Genomic DNA, 25,128 nt, shown 5'->3' with positions numbered 1-25,128 from the left:
GAATATGTATGTGAATTGAATACGTGAATTGATCTTAGACCGTTTTCTACATCATAAATTACTTTGTTACAATTTTCCTTCGTCTTTACAAAAAAAAATTGATTACCATTTTCAACTCAATCCATTTCAATGAAATCTAGTTCTTTCAGTGCCAAGATTGCCATTCTAAGCTTAATTTGAAGAAGTAAACATCAGAGATGATGTTATTAAATTTACTAACCATATGTTAGAGACATTACACCTACTTTTAGGGGTGTAGCCAGCCTCTAGTCCCGTAGGCCCGGCCTACAATTGTTTTCTGCCCGCTTGACTTTTACTAAAAGATAATATGACTCTTGCAAATGTTGAAACAAAAATTGAAATTTGTGAGGGCAGAGGCTTACATTTAGTCAAAATGCTGGCTACGACCCTGTTTTCAATCAAACGAGTTTGGCCAATTTTTGTTCGTTTTACCAAACACTTCTCCGTTCGTTTTAAAGAACGACGACAGAGAGGCTAAAAATTGTCCATGTAATCTAAACTTGGAAAGAGGGACGCAGAGTTCACTATAGTTAAAGTTTCCGTAGGTGTGACTTTTATTGTATGTGACATGGAATTTGTTGTTTCTAGTACGACAATATTTACGCTCATAAATGAGAGAAGCAGTTAACGTAAGCCATGTAGTCCTCAATGGGAATTATTTTGGTGAAAAGGCTCATGAATTAATGTAAACCTAGTGCGTAGTTGAAAACATTCAGGGCTTCAGGATAAAACTTCTAATTGTTGAAAATCACCTCTTGAAATTTTTTCATCGCTTTAAATTTACCTCAGCATGATTTGAGGATGTCTGATAATATGCGTGGTTGAATATAATGTAACTAGGATTTTAAAGACATGCTGGGACAGTTTCAACTAAACATGGTTTGTATAATGTCAGTGTATTTCGTGTAAAGTGTTTTGATGCTATTTTTTTTAAAGTTGAAGATAATTGTTCATTTACCTTAGTTTATATTAATTAACTCATGAACTCCCAAGTTCTGAAGAAAAATTCTCCCAACTGATAAGAATGTGTTTCTCTTTGCTGCTGCTTGTTCCGAGAATTCGATGTAACATTATGTTTCTAGTAAAAGATTATCCTCCAGTTTGGATTTTCTCTAATTGTTATTGAGTCCCTGTTTGATGGCGTATTAATACCGTGAGGAGAATTTAAATTATGATCAGTCTTGGGAGTAAATGGGTTCATTTTAGCGTCTCCGTTTGGCGCGTATTTTACTTAATGCCTTGAACGATTTAATGCAGTTTCTATTGTGCTTATTTTTTTACTTCTTTGTGTAAGAGAAATATACAGTGTATAAAATACAAAAACTGCGTTGATTTACATTGTCTGTCTCCATATTCTTAGGATGCACGTAAGATGTAAAGAAAGCAGATCCTATGAGGACTTCAATACTTGTTTTGAACCGCGCACCAAGTTGGTAATGTGTGCAGCTAACAGTGTACTAACATTCCATGTTTCAAACTCCCGCCCACTCAACAAAAGCGCGTCATCTCTTCGATTGTGTCTCTTTCACTGTCTATCGTTCTCCGTATTGCCACACAGTTTTGAATGCCGACGGACGTGTTCATACTGTTACATATCTGCGCCTTTTTTTTTATCTTTTTCCTCACACAAGTTTTTACACCTTTTCACATTTGCGCATCCCTTTTTTTTCTCCTTTCTCTGGTTCCTTCCTTTTTTTTTTTTTTCATCGCAATTTTCCTTTATTCCCATCGTTACGCGCACCTCTTTTATCGCCCTCAGCTTTGTTCTTCTGCGCGCTTCATAGAACGCGACCATCTCCTTATCTGTTTCAGTTTACACTCGTCTCAATCTTCGCACAACGTCAGGCTTATTACAACTCATATACCTCGTTACTCTCCCATAGTAGTTGTTATCATGCGTATTATGCCTACTTTGGGATGGTGTCCTCTTAAAGTCACCTCTAGTAAAATCTCAGTTTTCCGTTCGATTGATTCCTAGTCCACAGGGTGCCAGTGCTTGCTCTCCTCAGTCCTCTCATCCTAATAGAAGTTATAAAGCGGAAGAGCTCCCTCCAAGTCTCGGCGACATAATCGGTGCATTTTGTTGGAAACGAGTCCCTCAATGTCCAAATTAAGGCCTCTTCTATCATCTGACTGGGAATGGGTCAAACTCTCGCCCAGGGTCCACCTACATTGCGAATCCAAGATGGCGGCAGGCCAATCCACAGGCGGACTCTACTGAGTCGGTAGCCGCCATCTCGGATGTCGACGCAGAGAAGACCCTGGGGAAGAGTTTTGACAAAACAATAATTAAGAAAGGATAAGTTACAATAGTGCTTAGAGAGATAGTCGATGACAACTTAAGAGATTCATCATGAGCAAACACGTTCCTTCGATTATTAAACTCCATGTCTCCTCGAATACGCACTCCTATATGCCCCTCTTCCCTGTCCCTATACATCCCTGTACTACAAGTTTTATCATCATACAGCACAATACAACATTATACCCCTGAGTAGCACTGTAAATCCGTAAAATGCATTAACTAGACAACGCTTCAGAACAATATGTACCCCTAGATAGCACTATGCTTCCCTCTACTGAATTTTAAATCGCCATACAGCGCTATATAAACAATTGCTCCAATTTGGCGCCAAAATAACTGCGGATATTTGTCTGCGGTCATTTTCTCGAATTTTCTGTTCCATGATGCGGAAACTGTGAGCTTCGAGGAACAGATAATATCCAAAGACAAATATCCGTACATATTTTCGCGCAAAATAGACGCTATTGCGTTTTTTATTCTTCAAATATTTTGCGACGCACGTGAAAAATGTTAATGAACAGCTTAATGAATTGAATTAAGAAAAGGTTAAGTTTCTAAAAAAACTGTGGTGCTGCGTCGGTGGGAGAGTATAACATGGTAATTTAGTATTATCAACTGAGTTGATAACGTAAATTGGCCACCGCAATGAGTTTAAAAACTGACGTTTCGAGCGTGAGCCCTTCGTCAGAGCGATTGCAAAGGGCAAACGCTCGAAACGTGAGCTTTTAAACTCTTTACGGTGGGCAATTTACGTTATCGATTCAGTTAATAATACCTAATTACCCAGAATTGCATTAATTTTGAGATGAAGACTTATCGTGGTGGACGCAATTTGTGCAAATTGGGGAATATCGTTTAGGTGATATACTTGGATACACCTAGTTTTAGCCAGGGGATATTTAGTTACTTACTGCGTTTAGACCAATCGCGCGCGAGCAAAATTATTTGATGGATCATAAGCAATATTATAACATAGCTAATAAATTTATCTTATTAAATATAATTGCGCGAGCGTGCTTCATATTCCTATTGTGCACGCTCAGGACGTCGGCAAACAAATCCCGCGAGAAAAAAAATTTTCCATCGGGTTGAAAATGTTATAAAACAATTGGTTCATACGTCAGCTGTGCGTTCATTGAGATATGAAGCACGCGGGAAGTTTGGAGAGCACGAAAGATGCGTAAGAGTTGCTCGAGGCGTAGCCGAGAGCAACTCCAGCTTCTTGAGAACCAATTGTTAAATATGTACCCCTTGTTTGCACTACACTTCCTGCTACTGTAATTTACATCACAATACAGCGCTGTACAACATTACGTACCCCTAAGTAGCCTTGATCGGCATAATAGAATACATACGTCGAAATGCTCCAGCCTCACGGGCCATGCCTTATGTCTTTCTCCCAAATTCATTAAATACTCGATGAAAACCTCTGCGTCGTTTAAAGAAAACACAGCATTTTCCAGCACAGTCATGACTCGTCTGACGTGAAGATACAGAGATCGAGAGTTGATTACGGCTTCAAGTTTCAAACTCGTAAAGGTGGGAAATATGTCTTGAACTCTTGGGTTGGACTCAAAGAGTCTGAAACAAAATCATTCATGATCATCGTTATCAATTCTGAATAATCGAAATGCGATTCACGTTTACTTTAGATAATAAATTTTACTTCCATTTTTCCAGTTATACAAAGAAATCAAGTTACTGAGTAATACCCACAACAAGACACAGCTAAACTGTTGTGCATCTCCATCCTCATCTTCAATAGAACTATGCTATCACAAAAGTAGTGCGCAGTCGTTTGCATTTTAAAGTCAGTTTACCGTAAGATAATAACCCGATTGGCAAGAAAACAGGCAAAACACGCAGCAGCGCTGATGCTTTTGCGTTTGCGCACGAAAAGACCCCATAACACGTTTTCACTGTCTATTAAATTATTGATTGTTTTGAATTTTTAGGTTCCTCTTAAACCGGAGCTCGGTTTTTAGCGACTTGTTCAAGTACTGCTCTAGTTAAGACGTAACTTAACTTTTTATGCAATAGGATATAGAGAAACAACAGGTGGCACCTTTTAAAGGACATTAAACACGTTATGATAAGTCCGAAAATTCTTTAGGCAACAATACTCGTTAACAATTTATAAACATCGGTTGCAGTTGCAAAAGTTTACGCGTTATATTTGAATGTTTTGCATTTGGAAAACTCATTTCTATTTATATGATGACTAACCCTCCTTCTCACAGATGTGAAAATTATTTTGAACCTGATCAGCTCAGAGGTGATTTAGACAGTAAAAATAATGTCAGCAAATATAAACAGCTACTGATCCTTTTTGTAAACTTGTAAATAATTGTTCTCAGTTTCCCAGAAAATGCTCTTTTTTACTTCTCATTTTTTAAATGATATATATAAATGTTTAAATGTTACATCTGGGGACGAATTTTTCCTGCAAAAAATTTGGGCTTCAAAGACACAATGGTGACCTATTGACATGAAAAAGAAAAAAAAACACACTTGAAATATAGATCTTTTTTTGGTGAACGTTATGAAAAACAAAGAAATTGAGTTTGAAAGATGCACGCATTTCGGCTGGTGAACATAGCTGCATTTACTGCTCTAGTTCAGTTGAACAATTTATATAACAATAGGTTTTTCAATGCTTACTCAATGGGATGTCTATCACTAACGCTGTGTTCTATCGATACCATGGTCATCACCTACTGGACATTAAATTTGCGAGCGTTATGCAACTAAACCAAGGAATTGTACCACTGGATTGGACATGTGTAAGTAAGCAACTTTCACGTGTAGCATGACATCCAGTTAGGATCAGCTTACTGTTTCCTCTTTTTCTCCATTTTAAACGATTAATAATAATGGTATGATATTTTCATAAAAAAGCTAATGTCAACTTGAGACTCTACATTCATTTCTTTCTTTAGGAAATAAAACACAACAAACCAGAGATAGCGAGTATTTAAAACACTTACCGTTTAAACACTTTCTTTCCTATGACGCTCTTAATGGGTTCAATGAGCTGCCAAAATTCTCTTCAAATGCATTTTTGTTCATGTGATAGCGGAATGTCTCTGATTCTCAAAGTCGATGTTGCCGCAGCAACTGAGACTACTACTTCGATTTTGTTATTAAGGGACGCAAAATAACCCATGGCATTTACAGTTTGACTTTTAAACCTTAATGGGGATGTGTAGACACTACCTTAATAGATTTATGAATACAGCTGCTTTCCCTTAAGGAAGTTGTCATACGCTGTGATGATGGATGATGGGTTAAAAACTCTGACATCATCTGTGCAAAACATATGCTTCTATATCGACCAACATCTTGACTCGTTGTTCACACTTACTGAAAAGGGAAAAATTCCGAATTGCTGCTTATAAAAAAAAGTTACCATTTTGTAGAGAAAGAGCAGATCTACTCTGTCTCCACTAAAAGCCTTAATACGAAATTAAGTGTTTCGTGCGTGAGTGAAAATCGGAAAATTGTGTAGCATTTTGCCCGACAAGAACATACTAGCGACGAGTTAACACTTCATCTAAAAATTTTCATTCTGAGTATAGTAATCGTGTCTTTGTAGTACCAATTACGCGTCTGAGTTCTTCCCCTGACATGTCTCAAGCCTAAAACTGTCGCCGAACAGTCTCCATCGGCGATTGGGCCTCTAGGCATCTAACCTTTCTCTACAGTGTTGGTAAATGGCATTTAGTGATGAGGTATTTTGAAATATTGTTACTCTTATTAATTTGCAGATGTCGTTGGACTAACTATCAGCGATGTTGATGGGAAACCGCTAATTTTCAAGCACAATTAAAGTTCTATAAGTATAGACAATGTGCAGTTATACGCCATACTTGTGAATTAAAAGAATTTATTTCGTGAACTTTCCTTCTTTCTTCAAACCACTAATTTTCTAATAATTTATTCATTACAATTTCGTGCAAATGTAAAACGTAGACTAAAGCTGGCTCGATCTGTCCTCATGGGGCATCCGGTGAAAACATGTGAATCATTATATTGGTGCGGAAGAATTATATTTCTATAATTATTCCGACATCCCTCAACGTACGAATTCAGGCGAATTTATTCATTCTAGAAGTTGTGGAGTCGGAAACTGATGTATGTCTTCATTAAACTTTTTTTGTGGCTCACGTCAAATTAATTTATGTTCGCCTCTCCTTTTCATATTTTCTTTATCAATGGATATATATCACTGCCAAAGGATTCTTCACAAAACAGTTTAATCTCATCCGAAGAGCTAATGATAGCTCTAGAACTCGAAAAGACTTTAAAAGTTATTTAATTAAGGCAAACACATGGTAACTGTTAGATAATCCTTACGTAGTACATGTAATGTTATTCATATGTTATGCATGTAATGTTTCACTATCGTCAATTTGCTTAAGGGCGAATAAACGCATTGAAATCAAAATTGATTTTCTTTAAGCTCAGCTCACTGAACTACAAGTCTGCTGTCAGATGATTAACGTGGACGCTATTTTAGTCCCTGAACTTCCTCATTTTTCAATATATGCGTCAGCAACTGAAATTAGATTCATGAAACAGGAACGCGTTCTGTGACAAAAATCTTGGCAATAACTGGTGTCAGCCGCAAAGGTACAACGGACGATTACTGGTCATTCTGATTTTTCGGTCATTGCTAACTTAGTACTTGTGGTCATAAGCATCATCCTAAGCAGACCCCTGCAAAAGTTTCACCAAAACTGCAGAGACCTGAAGATTTTCGCTTAAAAAACAACATTGGAGTAATATCAAGGTAAGAAGAATATATATTTTTGATTTAAATGAAGCCTTTTGAATATTCTGAAACACACTTGTAAGTGCAATGACAGCTGAATGTTCCTAATAAAGACAAAATAACCTTGGCTTTGCTCTCTAAAATAATGACTAAATATTTAGAAAGCAATCATATGATTTGAGTGATCAGTTCTGTAATGTCTACCCTGAAACGGCGTTTAAAAAATTGAAAACCATTTTTAGCTTCCGCACAGAACTCACGTTGTGCTTCTTCTGTTGTTTCGCTGCTCGTCTGTCTTAGTCCTTTAAAATGATAAGTCTGTTTGGGACATTAGGATTAGTTTTTTTTATCAAAATAACTGGCCCAGCTATGACTACCATATTTACCGGACCAGGTAGGAATTCGCATCAGCTGATCTTTTTCTATTTTTTTTTTCTCAGTTTAACACAGAGAACTCTTACACAATAAACTTTCAGCACCTTAGCTCTCTCAAAGTTCAGAGCCCTCTTACTTCATAACTTTTTCATTCAGTACGATGGTGTTGTAGTCTTCACGGCTTACTGTTATGAAAAATTCCTAAACTACACAGCATTGAATCATTGTTGTTAAGTGCTTCTTAATAATTGTGTGCTGAATATATTACGCGCCTATCAAAACAACATTTCCATTTACTATGAAGCGAAACTAATGACGTACATCTAAAAAGTTCTGCTTTGATTATTTTTCATCCCTCAGTATTTATCAAAGGATCACCAGTTTTTAAGGAGAGATCAGTGTATTGTATTTCAGTAACGAAGTGATTGAACGAATATTTATGGAAGATTTTATGATGACAACCCGTGTGGACATAGACGAGCATGCATCACTCCTGCACCGCTCAAGCTATTACCTGCCTCTTCCAAACGAAGACAGGCAAAACAAAAGATCCATCAAACTGTGGGCTGTAGGCTTTACCTTGCTGTTACTATGGAATGTTGGTGGCCCATGTGTGTACATGATTCGCAGTGTAAATTGTTTCAAAGACAATTCCACTGTCTATTTTTGTGAGAAAGGCGCAGTGTTTCCATATTCCGAAGAACTGGTGATAACATGGCTTGCTACACTCTCTGTTTTCACAATCATCATCATCTTGGCACTACAGAAAGTTCCAGATTTTCTTGGATACAAAGCCATCCTACATCAGCTGAAATATCTTCCCTCTTATTGGACTCTGGTGATTCTTTTGTTTGTATCCTTGACCAGTTACGTCAAGCTCGCTATATCTGCCAAATCCATCAATTCCTGGATGATATTGATGGGTTTGGCTTTTAACTATATTCTAAGAACTTTATTTGTTGGCTACTTGAATTATACGCAGTTGAATTTTCTGAAGCGTCAATATCCCAATTTTATCTTTGTGTTGTCAAAGCTTTCCGTGCTGGTGTTATTTGCCATCTCTCTAATGAACTTGCTCGCCACCATTTTGGAACTTACTGTTCAAGTTCATAAGGTGCATCGGTCTACGGGAGCACAACGCTCGGTGCATTTTGAAATGATAAATGATCTTCTGCGTGACTTTGGTACAACCACTTTCAGATTCAAAATGACGAGTTTCTTTTGGCAGAAACTTTTCATTGATGATAAGAATATTCTCTCTCACCAAGCACCTTTGCAGTGATAACATGGATGATAGAGCAGTAAAACAGAGAGTGTATAGATTGGTGGGAGTGACGGCCTCTCATCCCATTTGGTGCAATTTTCGATTGAGTGTCGAAAGTAATCGGATATTTGTTTCACCACGCTCTATGATTGGTCCAGGAAACTCTCGCTCCCTTCGGAACCAATCAGATGCAACTCTAAACCCAATCACAACTCGTACCCTCACGTGTTTCCGCGACTTTTGCAGTTTTGCTTGGTTTTACTTTGAATTTCTATCGGTTCTTTGAGATAATTTTATTACCTCTGATTGGTCGATGTAATAACTTTGGCATTAGTTTCAAGACACTCAATCGAAATGCTCTATTAAGAATTCTATAACTTCCTCTCTATACGAACGACAGAGAAAATTGCTCCAACGAATTGTAAATAGTTTATTCCCCATCTATCGGCTTAGAAATGCACATGGCATAATATTCTGTGTTTTCGTGTCTCCAGCGAAATTGTTAGTTAATTCTTATATGTTCCCTTAACATATAGAATCGTGACGCAACGGGAAAGGAATTTAAAGTAAGGAGGAGCGTTGCGTGACGAGTCTAAGAAGTGCTACGAAGGAGACTAGATCACGCTGTTATTTCTACGAGTCGTGACGTTTGTTTTCCTAAAGCGATTCCCACGTACGGATATTTGAATGGTTGCATTCTAATAAAAATTTCTTTGCTAATGGAGAAATTCTACATTTCCATCAGTCTGTTCTAAACGGCGAAATATTAGTCTTTGAACGCTGTGAAATAATCGCCGCCCGAGTGCAACGACAAATCAACACGCCGCTTGTTGTATTTTAGTGAACATTTGAAAACGATAGTGGCTACGTTAGTGCGTGACAGTCTGGTGCTTCATTAAGCAAGAAACAGTAAAGTCCCAGAAAGAAACGTGTGAAAAATAATGGAAATCATAAGTTTGAAAGAGTTTCGTAAAATAAATACCTGCTTTGGCGGAAAGCATGGTAGCGCCTATGAAAATGCGATTACTAGTGCATGACGAAACGCATTAAGGAGAAGGGTATAAGGACGAAGGGGGAACACGAGAAAAAGCCTAGGGTTAGGGTTAGGGTTTATCCTATGAGGACGGGCAGAGGAACACATGTGAAAGATTCCCTTTCATCATTTTAAACGTTCCTTTTCATGTTTTCCTGTTACCGATGCCAGTATACATTCGCGGGTGTGTGCTATGAGTTACACTTCCTTCTCCAAATCCTCACAAGACTTTGAGGTGGCCCGCCGCCATTTTGAAAACCAGGAAGATCTTGGGAATGAGTTTCGATCTTGCTAATTTGTTATGTCCGTTTTCAGGGAAAATAACTTTGCTCCGTAACCAATATTGCGTTCCTCATATCTATCACTCCTCCGTAAGAAAATAGGTCTTTTTCATTTTCCTTAATATTTATTTTTTAACGCGATGTTGAAAGTAAGGCTTTGGGCCTTTTTTCAGATTTTAGACTTTCTTTTAAGAAAAGACACCGTTTAGTTACAAAGCCTACCAGCGAAGTTTTTGGATTTTTCAGCGTCAAGATCCTTTCCTTTCACAGAATGGTGTCAACAATGTATTTCTGTTGATTTTTTTCTCTTTTCACGTGCAAATTCATTACGTGATTTTTTTTCCTTTTGTTTCATGCATATCTGACTGATCATGAGCGAGTAGACTTGTTATCAATTCCGCACCAGCTATGTTAATCCATATTCATCTAAAAATTGTAGAATTTTCAGCAGACTACGCTGTCCGCCGACAAGTGAATTCGTGCAGTTCCTTTGCTGAATATGAAATTGTAAATTGTACGGAAGACGCTAAAAGTGTAGAGAGAAACAACGGATAGTTGTCCTTGTTTCTCTAGAAGAAGGTGAGTACGTATTCTTGAGAAAATGTTACTCTAAAATCCTTCACAAAACTGAACAAGTCGCAAAATCTTAGCTGAACACGTGTCAGTTCTTTGGTTAAGCAGCTCTTCAACTCGTTGTTAGATTGAGCAAGGGTGTCAGCCTCTGCAGACACAGAACGCATAATTGTAATAAATTGTGGGTAAAATTAAAAATTATTTCGGAAGTCGACCGCAAAAGATACCTTAAGTTGAACGCGTCCACGTGTATTTTTGAAGGCTTAATTTCCCAAATCCCCCTCTTACTGAATTTTTTAGGACAAAGAAATGATACCCGTTTTGTCATTAAAAATTCTCTTGATTGCATATGTTCGTAAGCATTGTCATCCAACCTTCCAGTATATTTAGAGTAACAAACAATCCCTAATCAATTCAATAATTTGTTTTCAGGAAGTGCTGCTCTCAGACGAATGGAAGGATGAAAGAATATGGCCAAGAGGAGACATTGGAATCACTAAACATAAAAAGGATACTGCAAAGATAAGATCTTTGAAGTTATTGAGTAACAGTAGCCAAAAATGGTGGCTCCATAATTTATTGTATTTCTGTGAGAAGACTCAACGTCTACACACCAATTGCCTGATGTTATTAAAGATGTGCTCCGAATTAAAAATAATCAATTGGTGAGTGAATGTTAATTGAGCCACCATTTTTTTGGAGTTCTTTGAAAGTGATACGGATTGTTCTGCAAACCTTTAGCGATAGTGTGATTTTTTTCCTCAAATTTCCACTGATAGCTCTCATTTGATGTACCCTATGTTTGATATTGCAGCGGCAAACAAAGAAACTGAACATTGTTATAAAAATGAATAGAAAAAAAGCCGAGACCCACTGAATTGTTAATGTTTTTGGACCGACCGCTCATATTTTGTTTGCTTGACGGTTAGTATCACAGTAAAATCTAAGTTGATGTCGCAAGAAGGTGATACATGTTTTGAATGGCACTAACTTTAAAACTTTTTTAAGAAAAGACTAAATGAAATTGAACTATTTCAAGAAAGAGAAAAATTTATCTCATAACTGATTTACCATAAAATACATACCGTTGACCAACAAGCCACGCTAATGACGGGGAGAACAGAGTGACTAGAGAGCTGGTGTACTAACTTAGGACAGACTCCTTTCAACGGATGTAAGAAAAACCGACCAAGCAAACAAAATGAAACCTATACATACAAACGATATCTTTAAGACATTGACAAACCAACGATTCTTTCATTACGACATTTACACCAAAAGATTTTCGGTCTTACATGTACATTTGCATCACGGAAGACTATCTGGTCCAGTTTTTACGAGTTTTCACTGCGACAGAAACACTACACGAGCGACTCTTTCACTCAAAGACAAATTTTAGACACAAAAATAAAAGCCTTTAGTGACAATTACCAGATGAAAACCAAGGTGATTTGTTGATATCTCATCATCATCATCATCATCAGGAATTGAATTGATGAGTTAATTTGGTTCAACTAAGAGGCTTTTCATTTGTTGTCATTCCACCTTTTTTCTGTGAAAAGTTAAAAAAAAATAACTACAGTGCCATCTTAAAACTTGTATTTTTCATTTTGTCCCATCAATTAGCGGGTTTCAATTTGCAAGAGAACATTGACTTTGACGTTTCAAGACCATTCATACTATTTTCCACTGTGTTAAATTAGATATAATTTTCTCTATTTGTTTATTGGTTTTTTTTTTCAAATTGGTCGTCTGATTTTTTTTTGTTTCTGAAACGTTTGCACTAATGTTCTCGAAGCCACATCTTAAAACTATAATGCCTGATCACGAGTAGTTAATTACCCGATCAAGTTGCACTGTATTGTTACATAAACCATCTACAATCGATTCCGGACGAAGAGGCATAAATTATGATCCTTCAGGTGAATACACCTTTTTAGCTATGTGGTTACGTGGTTTAAAATGGGTAAAGAGTGATTCAAAATGGATGCTCAAGCTTGTGTAGTGAGCGACATCTTACAGAAGAAATATCCTTTCTTTTCTTGCCAAAATTGTCATATTCAAAGATAAATCAGCACTTAAAACATTAAGGTAATAAAAGTAATCGGTGGCAAAGTAAGGTTAATTAAGTGGCCAATCGAATTAAAGCTTTTATTGAAAAACAAACTTGTGAACAAACGATCTCAAAAGATCACCAAAATTCATGAAAGAAACAGAAACGGGAGTGGATTACCACTCCCGTAGAAATTTTTGGTGATTTAGTGATGTTAGGTTAGGTCGAAGCTCTATTGAAAAGTGAGAAGTTTCCCCATTCGCGTCAGTGGAAATATCGTAACAAAGGTAGTGAATTGAGTATTTACTCATGCAAATTTAAACTACGTACAGTATTGTGCTACTAATGTTGAAGAATCATAGCATGGATACTTAACTTCTGAAGCTTAGGATCCTCAGGGAATTTGTGAGAAGACAAACCCGAATCTGGAGAATTATCATAGAAGATATGAACGAAACAATTTTGGAAAAATCTTCTTGCTTCGCAGTAAAGTAATTATGGCTGCTACTGTTTCTTACCCATGTCGGATGTGACCACATAGCTAAAGAGGTATATTCATTTGGTGGTAAATTCTTTAATGAGCGTTTTGCTTTTAAAATTTTGACACCATTTTCGCACGAAATTTGGATCTTTTCAGAAAATTCGTTAGCTGCAGCTTTATCTCTTAAACGTCATCACCTATTAATCGTGACGAAAAAGGCCCAGAATTTTTGGACTAATGTTGTCCCGTGTGCATGAGTTTGTGTAGAAATGCTTTGATGTTGTAAAACATTCAAAACCAACTATAACAGTTCGGTAATTCAAACTTTATTGAGTAAACAGAGATTATTCCATGGTTAAAGCGCAAGAACGATTTTTATTCATGAGTTGCGAAGCATCAAAATAGCGAATGAGAGAGTCAAAATTGTTTATTTTTTTGCTGGTTTACGAAACGCTTCCTCGTCAAATTGAACCTTCATGTTTTTCTTGAAAATCTTTTAAATAGGTCTACATGACATATCACTATTTTACTCCTTGTATCAGGCATTTTGTTTTAAACTGTAGTGTAGTTTATTAACTTTTATTGTAGAGTGAATATCTTTTGTGCTGTCATCCGATGTAACAGGAACATAGAGAAAAAATTTTTTTCAAAATCTGATGAATTAATCTTCAAGTTACTAATTTTTCTCTATATATATATTTATTTTTAGTTTCATTGAATAAAGACCGATCTCTCAACTTATGCAGAAACGTTAATTTTTTTCACAAAAAATCTGGAAAATTGGGAACTTGTTCGCTGAAGATGTTGAAATGAAAATCAGAGTTAACTCTAAAGATTCGTTGCATGTTAGTCATCAAATTAAATTACTTCTACAATTCATGTCAATATCTTGAATATTTTTTCTGTTTTGCAATCTTCCTGTGTTACATTCGGGAATTGACTGCGTTAAAGATCTTCATCCTGAGAATGGGTCATGGCAAGTTGTAGCCTGAAAACGTTAAATGGACATAAAAGTAAAAACAGATTTCGGTAGAAAAATTTTGATTGAAGAATCTAGAACTTGCCAGGATGCCTACATGGTTAAACACTCTTGAACATCATCCTGTGCAAAAAAACTTTACCTAAAAAAACCTGACATCGGAAAATTGTTAATTTTTTGCCGTTGAGGATTGAAATGAACTTTTGATTCCATTCCCTTTTTTTGCATGAGAAGATATTCAATAATTTTTGGCGAGAAATTTTTATGGAAGCTCTTAAAATTTTTTACGCTAAAAGTTGCCAGGGGAAACTCTGTGCAAATTCATACAAATTTTTTCCGCCAAAAGTCTTAGTAAAAATGCGAAATTTTTCCCTGTGCGCCTTTTGATTGATTTAATTAATAATTATTTATCTTATTAACTTACAATTAGAGAGAACTAATAACAATAAAATAATTTGATCAGTCAAATATTTGTGGTTTATTGAGAGAAAATAAAAGATTTTACTACAGTTTGAAACAACATTTAATTGACTTAAAGACAATAAAGGAGAAAATATTAACTTTATTGACAATGTAGATAATATCAACAAAACAATTTTTTTTTTAAAATCAGCGCATGCGTATTTTTAGCACCGTATTTTTCTAAGTCTTTTGGCGGGAAAATAATAATTCACCTCATCTGAACAGATGTTACTTACAGAATAAGTATAGAAAATCGGCGCATGCGTGTTATAAGCACCCGTATTTTTGGCGGGAAATTTTACTGTTAAACAGCCCTTAACATAGGTTTTTGGTAGAATTAAAGAAAACTGCAAAACAAGGTTGCTTCATTCAAGCTCTGAATCGCTGTATTCTTGGTGGGATATGTGCAGCATCTGTTTTGTACCTCTGAAAAATCTAATGTTTCCTTTGATCATGGGCTTTCCTATTTAATTCGTGTTTAGAGCATTACATATATAAAAAGATATCTACCATTTGATCTGCAAGAGATGAAAATAAACGATGAATCAATAAATGCAATACACCTCGAAAATTACTGTTTCAAAGGCTTTTGATTGTGCGTGCGGTTTGCTTGCAAAAAAGACACGTTCTTGATAATTTTTTTAGACGAGTTTCAATTCTTAAAGTGTTGAGGAACATGAACGAAACCTGGATTTACGATGAATTCATTACAATCGCTAATAAATGTTGTCATGATCCATAAACTTCGTGAGAGTGTCGGAAGAGTTTCAATCAACATTCAATTCCTAAAGTGTCGAGGATAATGAACGCAACCCAGATTTACCGATTAATTCATCACAACCGCTGATAAATTGTGGCGTAGTTCATAAAATGTGTTGCTGCTGTCGAAATAAAAGTAAGTTAAATTTGTAAATCCGGTATTCAGGGTCGAGTTATTTAGGTTTTTAAGCAAACAAATTATGATTTGCTTCTACGCAGCCACATACAATTAATCTCAATTCTCGCTGACAATTCCTCTGAGATCACAACAGAGTTCGTGCAACTCTATAGATCACATTTCTTCTGGTTTAAATTGCATTTCTTATCGTTTGCAGGGAAAGGAAAAAAATTCGCGGTCTTTGTATTTTTGACGAGAAAAAAAAGCAAACAAACAAAATATTCACAGAGTTCAATTACATTTTTGCAAAAGATAGCGTAGTAGCGTGAAAACAATGGATAATATTTGAATAACAATTTCTATGTCCCTGTGCGTCGAAACGAATCTGTTTTTCGGTAAACAACTATTTTTAGAAAAAATGTCTGAAAAATAGCTTTAGTTAAAATGTACCTAACTACAGTAAACTTGTCTCAGGAAAATGTAAATAGATTTCAATTTCATATTAAAGAGCCGGCATACGGCCTTAGCATTTAATTTCTTAATTTTTAATTTTTGGAATCGCTGGGAATTGCTTGAAATTTCCAAACAACTTCTTGTCCTCTCATTAAATTGGAAAGAATCTTTCGGTGGAAATTCTGTGAAAATTGTTTGGCTGCCAGACATGTAGTCAGAGATAGCTTGATATGCTTATAAATTTCGATTCTATCGGGCTTTTAAGGTTTTTATCTTTTTTTGTTTTTGTTTTCCCATGACAACGTTATCGAAATTTTAAGAGCATGTCTTTTAAAAGATTTCAGCTGAGACGTTTTTGCAGGAAAACTCGAATATCATAAGCAGTCCTGAAAATCTACTCAAGTGATCTGTAACTTTGACAAATTTTTTTTAAAACACCTTTGAATCATGGGCATTTTTTGTAAGAACAGATTAGAATTCGCAGGTGTTTGGGAACACGATGGAACATATCTTTCCTAAATATGGATTAAGGTAACTGGATGCTGTTTAAATTTTTAGTGCTTTGTTAAAAAAGTGCAACCAAAAAAAATCATTGTATTCAACAATTTCCTCTAACGTCCTAACTTGTATATCCATACAATTTCCTTGAACTCATTTTTTTTATCTTGCCTATCCCTTTACAGAATGATAAAAAAGCAAAGAAAAGTAAATAAAAAAAGCACAGAAAAAATTCATCCAGGATTTAACAAAAATTTTGCAGAGGATAACTTTTGACTTTCGACAGAATTTTTTTCGAAAGCTGGTCTCAGTCTTAAGGGCTGGGATAGTTAGCAAAAGGCTCCAAAAAACAATTTTCATTCACGGAGGCTGAGTTGGCTCCTCGTTCTTTACTCAATTCTAAAAAACAATCTTTAGAATTTGATAAAATCCAAAATATTTGAAGGAAAACAGCTATCAATTTTTCGATAATTCTCTCAAGGGTTGGTCTACGCTCTTCGAGCTACGATATAGGCTCCATAAAAAACTGGCACAGTATAAAACTCTTGAAAATCTTTTTTTGAGTCGTTCATTCAGTTAGTTACGTTCGGTTTCGAGGGCTACATCGCTTTAAATTTCTTTTCTTTTATATATCAAATGAAAGGAAAATGAAACCAGACCATAAATCTCTATAAAAATCTCAAAAACGACTGTCGTGAAAAAATTTTCGAACTATCAAATTTTGGAGTAAAAGGAATTGTTTGATAAAATTGAAAAAATTCATTCGGAATTCAAATGAATTCTCAACCAAATTGTCCTCAGAAATAGAAGTAATGATGATACATGTGACATGTGATTTAACTTTACATTAATTCCCAGAGGTAAAGTAGGTTCCTTGTTCTTTATTTAATATTGAAAAAAATTCTATTTGGTATCTAAGAAAAAGTTCAAGGATGTTTCGAGAAAAACAGTTTTTACGTATTTTCGATAATTCTCTTAAAAAAGTTGGTCTTAGTTCTAAGAGCAACGATATTTCGCAAACAGGCTTAAAAAAAAGTTTTCATTCTCAAAAGGTAGAGAAAGTTCCCTGTTCTTTCTTCAATAAATATAAAAGTGTCGAGATTTTCAACAAAAGTCAGCTCAAGAGAAATATCTACTTATATTTTTAGAGAATTCTCTAAAAAGTTGGTCTCAGACTTAAGAGCTACAATATTTAGCAAATAGGCTCCAAAACAAAACCACCAGACAATCCAATATTAAAGAGGTTCAGGAATGAATTTTTGTTAAAAAAATCATTTGAAAATCTATTTTTGAGGTATTCTTTTAACTGGTTGCTTTCAGTCTAAGGGCTACATCGCTCCAAACTAAGCTGTTTTTGTGAATGAAATAAAACCGAAATATTAGAAAAGAAAAAAATCTGGTTTATGAGGAATTCAGTTCACGTGTTTTATAAATATCTTGAGGAGAATGAAAGCAGACAAGTCTTTGGTGAAGTACTACCGCAAACACCGCGAGACTTTTTCGACAGTCTCCGGCTTGAGGTTGTTGGGAACAAGACACTTTTCTTTTATGTGACAAACGTGTTTGGTTTCATAGACAACGCACGCTGATTCAAAAGGAGTTTGGCATGACAGCTGAAGATGCTCATCTTTCAAGTACAGCGTTGGCAAGTAATCCCTACCAAAGGTAGTTTTTACAATTTCCTCTTCCAGATCCAAACCCGAGGATAGTAGTTTTTATCGCTATCCATTTGGGCTAAGTGGGGTTGCTATACAAAATATAAAGTAATTCGGCGAATAAGCACCCTCCCCACAATAAGCGCCCACCTTAAGGCCAAAATGTCTAATAATCGGCCCCCGAAAATCGAAAAATTATCAGTACGGGGCCTCTCGAAGTGTTGGCGATATTTGTCACGGAGGAAAAGCTTGTTCATTTGAAAATAAAAACCAAAAGACCAAACGACTAGAAAACAATACCTCTGTGGCACAGAGTAATTAGGGCTAAGTGACAATCACGGCAGCCTGGCATTGAACCCATACAACGATTAAGTGGAATTGCAGTTCAGCCTCGTTCCAAGGATCAGAGAGGGATCCTGAAAACGAGGTTGATGCGGTGGCGTGAGTTTTTCTCAGAATTTCCTGGTAAATTTCCCATTTTTTCTTGACGGTACCAATGCACTCGTATAACTCTATGCAAATTCTTGCCTAGTCCCATAGTTAACTACCTCCCTTTCCGTCCTTAGTGTGTCCAAAGAAAACTCTAAGGATGTATTTACGATTCCGATGCCAGATGCTCCAAACCAAAAGACTTACGTCCTTACGCCGAAATTATCTCTAACATGTCCTGAGGGAAACACTTCCCTACTAATGCATTAGACGTCAAGGGTAAGTGAACCCTGTAGAGAAATTTCTAAACACTAACACACAACGATGTGCGGTTAAGTTGCCTCAGAAATTCTAATTCTTGTAGCCTTTAAAATTTTCACGCGCATGCACAAGATCGGCACACTTCTCTTGGAAAAATTTTGCTTTCCTGTACAGCTTATCCTGGCTCTCAGAGTTATCGCTTCCTTCGGTCACGTGTGCGCCCGTGACAGCGTAAGAAAACCTGGGGACGAGAACAAAGCGGTCCATGTCTCGTGTTATACGTGGAGTAGTTTCGTGCGACTCATTCTCGGTCACTCAGTTATTTTATGTCAATGACATCGTCATTTACAACATAGAGTACAAATTTGAAGACCTGAAGACGAGAATGATCAGTCATTACTGCACCCAAGAAAAAAATGAGTCGATCACGTTCCCAGGGTCCCGGTTTATTTCGATCACTTGATCGGTGAGAAAAAGCAAACCGATTGAGCCAGGGGGTGGGAGTGTGTGTAGTTTGTGCGAGTCAACTTTTAAGTCAAATGTAAAAATAGGTCCGCAATGCGTACTTGTGTGGGATTTCATTGACAAAGTGTTTGCAAGGGGTTTTTGAGCGGAAGCAAACCTGTCGCTCACCGTGAGTCAACTGTACTACAGGGGTGATATTAGGCCTGGAATCAACAGCCTGAATAGTAATTTTTGTGCAGGAATTATTTGAACAAATAGAGATTCACAGGAGAGATCTGGGGTATTAACTTATACTTTTATCAAGCAATATGCCTTTCCCTCCCTCCCTGGAAGCTTTTTGGCGTGTTTTTGAACGTTTGGTAATCGTCTTCAACAAATAAATTACCTCTTGGTGGCTTAGGCTATTTATTTGTTTATACGGCAATACTGGAAATACTTGAAGCAGTAAATATTTTCGTAACAGTCATTGAAAAAAAATTGAAAACATTTCTGCTACTACTGTTTAACTCGTGGATACACGATAGAGTAGAAACAAGTTCTTGTGGGCGCTCTGCGATATTCAAATTAGCGTGGACTCTTCGTAATTAGTCGTAATTAGTCTGCTTCGAACTCGAGATCTATCCTTCCGAAGAAGTAAGTCCAAAGTCCTGGCGCTATTATGATTGCACTGATCGTTGCGATATTTATTGTCTTTACACGCCTGTTTCGACATTTACTATATTGAAATGGACTTCAAATGTTTCAGATTAGTGCTATGATCAACTTAAAAACCAAATTTGAAGGGTCTTCGAATCGTCCATGCGCTAAACATAACGAGGACCAGCGAGAATCACGAAGACTTTGTGAGTGACAGCCAGCTGTTGACACAGAAATTCCCACGGAAACATGTACCCATGACATAAAAAAAATGGTAATTTGCAGCATTATTTCTTTCTACGCCAATTTGGGTCTTTCCGTTGTAATCGTTTCGTTTTGTTATTCTTCTATGCAAACGTGACTGTTTTGATGGTAAGAATGAAAGATGATCGCTTTCAAGAAGTCGTTGCCGAGCACGTGACTATAATCTGGCCGGTGTTGTTTTGATCACTTGAGATCTTTTTCGCTGAAAATACAGGACGACTTCCTATTTCAAGGAATGCTTTTCCAATTAATTTCTATCGCATCGGTGTAAAAAAGTACAGGTATATGGGTGTTCTGAAAAACAAAAGGGAAATTCAAAACTACGAGAAATTGCGAGTAATCGGCCTCTTCTGCTACACGCGGGTTTTTTTGGTGTAACATGCGTGTGTTTCCCATAAGTTACAAGCACTTTACGCACGTGGGAATGCTGCAATCACGAATTTTAGATTACGTGAAAGTCACGCATGTGGTTGTTTGTTCACTTCACTAATATGTTTGTTTGCTTGTTGTTGTTTTTTTTGGTATCCTGGAGTATTTCAGGAGGGGTTGCAGACTTAACTGTGGAATAATTGTTTAATGCAGGGTTGTCAATAAAGGTTGCAGTTAGAAATTAGCCAAGATGCTAAAGGAGCTGCCTTGAACTTTCAAGACTGTGTGTTATGTAGTTTATTTTTGTCTTTTGTAAATGGTTGTTAAACTGGACAACTCTTAGAAAGATGACTTCAAACTTAATTTTAAAAGGCCTGTTCTGGTACCAAATGAATAAGCAGCACTTCCTTATTAATAGTTTTGCGAGTTTCTTATTACAAATTCCTCTGAAAAAAAGGAAACAACTCTTTTCATAACTATTTACTGCTTTCTTTTGTTGCTTTCTTAACTTAAAAACAATGTACATCATGATAAAGTAATTTGTTAGAGGACACCGTGAAATGAGGCCCAAACAGCTTTATGATCTGTGAAATATGTTGCTAAAACATCTGCTTGTATATCAATGTTAGATATATTTGTATATATATGATCAATTACTGTGTTGTTGTCAGTTGTATAAGTTGATATGAACTGTCTGTAATGGTTATCCCTCACTAGTAAATTATACAAAGGTCTTCTGTCTGTTTCAACAAGCCAATTTATATTAAAGTCTCCAGTAATGTTATTGTTGTCTGGTGAAATGTTATTTAATACCTCAGTTATTGCTTCATAAAGTTGTCTTACAGGCACGTTTGGGGAGTGATATATCCCTATGATTATTCAATCCTAAAGACTTGCTAACTTAATTACTGTTATTTCAACACCATGTATATTGTGACAATAGGGGTATCCAGGTAAGTATGGGATTTTACTGTACACAGCTGTACCACCATAAGACCTTGATCCATTGCTGGAATTAAGGTTGTCATTACGGAAGAGAACATAACCAGCAATGTCATACATGTCATTATTATCTTGAGAATTAAATCTTGTTTCTGTGAAAATATTGATATCAGCACTTAGATAAATTAAGTCTTTACGTATATCTTCTATGTGTTTGTGAAGAGACCTTACATTAAGATAACACAGTTTAAGAAGGGAAAATGTTATGTCATGGAGAGGGGAGATGCAAAGCTTAAGTTTTGCAGTTGTTCTTAATCTCTCCATCTGGATTAACAGCAATCTTGCTTTCACACAAATCAGAAATATATAGGCCTTCTATAACAGTCACTCTACTGAGTCCTACATAATGTATGTGTGGAATAGTATTTCTGGTACTAAAATCCACAACAATTCCACTGTCAGTATCACCTTGTGACCTGTGAATTGTTTTTGCTGCTGCGGGATGCAGTGGAAATTGTTTTCTAACAACTTGTGCTGTTCTGTTTCTACCTACCACAAACTGTGTAGTCACAGGGTTTACTGGGGTCCATGTGTGTTCAATTCCTTGTACATACAAATGTCTTTTTTCATTCCTTGCTTTCTGACCTACATCTGAGTGGTCAAATTGTACCCATACAATACCAGATGGTTTGGTTTGTTGATGTAACTGAACTAGTTTAACAATATTTCCAGCACCATTTGTCATGCCATCTTCGGTTCGTACATTCATGACAAGGTGTGTTCTTTCACCCTGAGCAAGACAAAGGGTTGAGGCTAACTGTTTTGTTTTTCTTGGATCATTGGGTATTTGTCTTAGTATTTTGTTTCTTAGCTCTGGAGAGATAGCTCCAATAACACTATCTGGAGCATTTATTGTGGATTTGTTTCCTGTGGCTGCATTATGGGCCTTTTGATTAAATTCATCTACTTTAGCATTCTGTATAAATAAGTGAGGTGCATCTATTGGGTTGTTGATGTCTTCTTGTATAGCTCTCTTTAAGTTTTGCAATGTCAGCTACTGTGTGTTTACCTTTACGCAACCTATTAAGTAATTCCACAAACAATTTGCTGTCTCTTTGACCCATGATTTCATTAAGTTCAAACATTTTAAAGTGTTTATGCCATAAAGCACTGCCTGATACAAATCTTTTGTTAAATGCGATTTGCCAACACCAGCTCCTCCACTGAGGAAGCAGTAGAAGGGGGTTTCTGAGGTTTTAATCTGATGTAAAATGTGATAAAAAATTCTTTTTGCTCTTTATCGGATGTCTGGACCATTTGACGAAAATCGAAATCAGGTAATTCATTCAATATCAGTGGTTCATTATTCAGCGATGTTGATGGAATGTTGAGATCATCAGAGAGGTCATAGTTTTCACTTAAATCAGGATGTAAATCTTCATGAGATCCAATCCTTGAACGGAATTGGTCAATGGAGATCCCCATATTTACTTGTGTGCTTGAGCGAGCAACAACAACAATCCAACTAGAAACTCAGTTTATTAAAATAGATAACACTCTTAACAGTTCAACGCAAACAATAGTTTCTTTCAGTTTGTGACACTTTGAGACACTCGTGAGACATTTTGAGACACTCGTGAGACACTTTGAGACACCCCGAGACTCTTTGAAGCGCAACCCGCACAAATACATTCAAGCCGACAAATGTTGGCTTGCGAGAGTACAATGACTCCTTTCAATCTGGCACAACCCGCACCGAAGGTCCAAGCCGATAAATGTTGGCTTGTGAAAACGTGAAAGCTCCTGTGCAACCTGCACTGAACACAAGCCGCGTTTCAGCGTGTTGGCTTACGTGAAAAAATCTTCTGTTATAGACACCTGAAGAAATACCGAAACAAACGGCTCGGATTATGAAAGAAAGAACACAAACCAGGTGTACAAACGTAATCGCCTTTCGTGAGAGCTTAATCGTGAAGCTCCCACAACAAAATTAAAAAGTTAAAGCACGCAAAGAACCCGTGAAAATATGAAATGACTTATCCTTACCTTGGAAACGAAAATCCCCAAGAAACAAATATGAAATTCCGAATAAGTTCTCCAAAACCCAACGACTGAGAAGAGAAATGGCCGCCGTACAATACACTATAGGGAGCTTAAGCAAACCACGACGACGACGGCAACGAGAACGTCATCCAACAAAAGGTTTAATGAGCAGAACAATGGCTATGCACGTGCGTTATAAATCTTTGTACATTTCTTTGCCATCCTCTGCAAAAAAAACAACGTGAAATGACCAAATTCTGCGTCCTGTACGGAACGTGGACGACGACGGCTAATATTTCGTATTTCCATTTGGAATTACACGCCGCCATTGCACATTTAGCTCGAGCACGATTTTAGAGCCATTAACGAACCGAACAGATCTAGACAACTGTGAATTTCGCTCATAAAATATAAATTCATTTTTTACTTGGCGTCGTACCCAGCGTCGTCGTCGTGGTTGCTTAAGCTCCCTTATGAAAAGACGCTGACTGGAATCCAGTCTTCACGGCTCACTGAACGCAAATAGAAACCACGTGACAAGCACTTCTCTCTCGTGGACAAATAAATAAAGAAAGAAAGAAATAAAGAAATAAATTTCGCGGGCCTTGACTAAGTGTGGGAAATCCAACACAAAAATGATCACCAATGCAAGGTTTCTTTCCTCCTACAGTAAAGATGAGATAAAAGAACACGAAAAGCAGTCCCATGGACGACGTATGACGAATAAACAGTTTTATAAAAAATTTTTTCAATAAAACATCCTTTTGAAGGATTGAAATGTGATACGTTCCTTTGCGAGTTCAACACGAAAAAATAGCAAATAGGAAGAGAGGAGGGGACAGAAGGACAGAAGAAGAGAAAAAACTTGAGGGGGAGGGGGTAAGGAAGGGGGAGAGGGGGTAAGGAAACCAAAAAGCGACGGAGTGGCGAACGAAAAGGCATGTCAACAAACCAAGAGAAAAGGGAACGACCCTTGGGTGACAAGAAATAAAAAAAAAATTAAAAAAAGAATGAAAGATACAGTGAAATATTGACTGCAAAAATTTGAAGAAAAGAGCGAGGGAACCAAAGAATGCAGGAGAAAACGAACGAGTGAGTGAAGAACGGAGACAGCGAACGGGTGACTGAAACAAAGAGAGTGAAAGAGAAAAGGAATGAATGGGTAAGAGAAAGAGAGAGGAAACGAGTGGGTGAAAAAAAAAAGAAAAAGGGAACGAGTGACTCAACAAAAAGAGAAAGCAAACGAGTGAATAAACAAAGAGAAAGCAAACTGATGATTGAACGAACAAAGATCGGGCGAACGAACAAATAGAAGAGCGAACGAGCAAAATGAACAAATGCATGGGAGACAGAGCGTATGAACAAACGAAATGCAAGGTAAACGCATGAAGCACAGGACACACTCAATCAAGTAATATTTTTTTAACTGCATAAAAACCTGACGCAAAGCTTCTTATTACTATGTACATCACATCAGGATTAACATAGAACATAAATTCAATCTCATTTCAGCTTTCATAATTTTCTCTGTATATGCAACCTTCTCCTGCTCAATTTGACGAAAACAATTTAGCTCAATTCTTATAACACATTAAGCTTACTGAATAATCTGAGATTAACAATAATTTGCTATAA

At 36.7% G+C, this 25,128-nt stretch overlaps 1 protein-coding gene, 1 long non-coding RNA gene and 1 pseudogene across 2 annotated transcripts; 1 reads left to right on the top strand and 2 right to left on the bottom strand.

Moving 5' to 3' along the window:
* Positions 1 to 1,961: 1,961 nt before the first annotated feature.
* LOC149034657 (neuroglobin-like) lies at positions 1,962 to 5,492 on the bottom strand (annotated as a pseudogene).
* A 2,410-nt stretch (positions 5,493 to 7,902) lies between these two features.
* On the top strand, positions 7,903 to 9,093 carry LOC149034656 (uncharacterized). The gene has a single exon (XM_089193760.1). The coding sequence runs from the start codon at positions 7,915 to 7,917 to the stop codon at positions 8,755 to 8,757; it is 843 nt and encodes a 280-aa protein (XP_089049886.1). The 5' UTR covers positions 7,903 to 7,914; the 3' UTR covers positions 8,758 to 9,093.
* Positions 9,094 to 22,973: 13,880 nt separating this feature from the next.
* LOC149034655 (uncharacterized) lies at positions 22,974 to 23,606 on the bottom strand. Its single transcript, XR_016183101.1, has 2 exons — positions 23,497 to 23,606; positions 22,974 to 23,328 (listed from the first exon to the last, which is right to left on the bottom strand). It is a non-coding gene; the product is annotated as an uncharacterized LOC149034655 (long non-coding RNA).
* Between the last annotated feature and the right edge of the window lie 1,522 nt (positions 23,607 to 25,128).

This window comes from Pocillopora damicornis, chromosome 14 (genome assembly GCF_964200805.1).
Source record: "Pocillopora damicornis chromosome 14, jaPocDami1.2, whole genome shotgun sequence".
Classification (NCBI taxonomy): domain Eukaryota; kingdom Metazoa; phylum Cnidaria; class Anthozoa; order Scleractinia; family Pocilloporidae; genus Pocillopora; species Pocillopora damicornis.
This window is presented reverse-complemented; position numbering and strand designations above follow the sequence as displayed.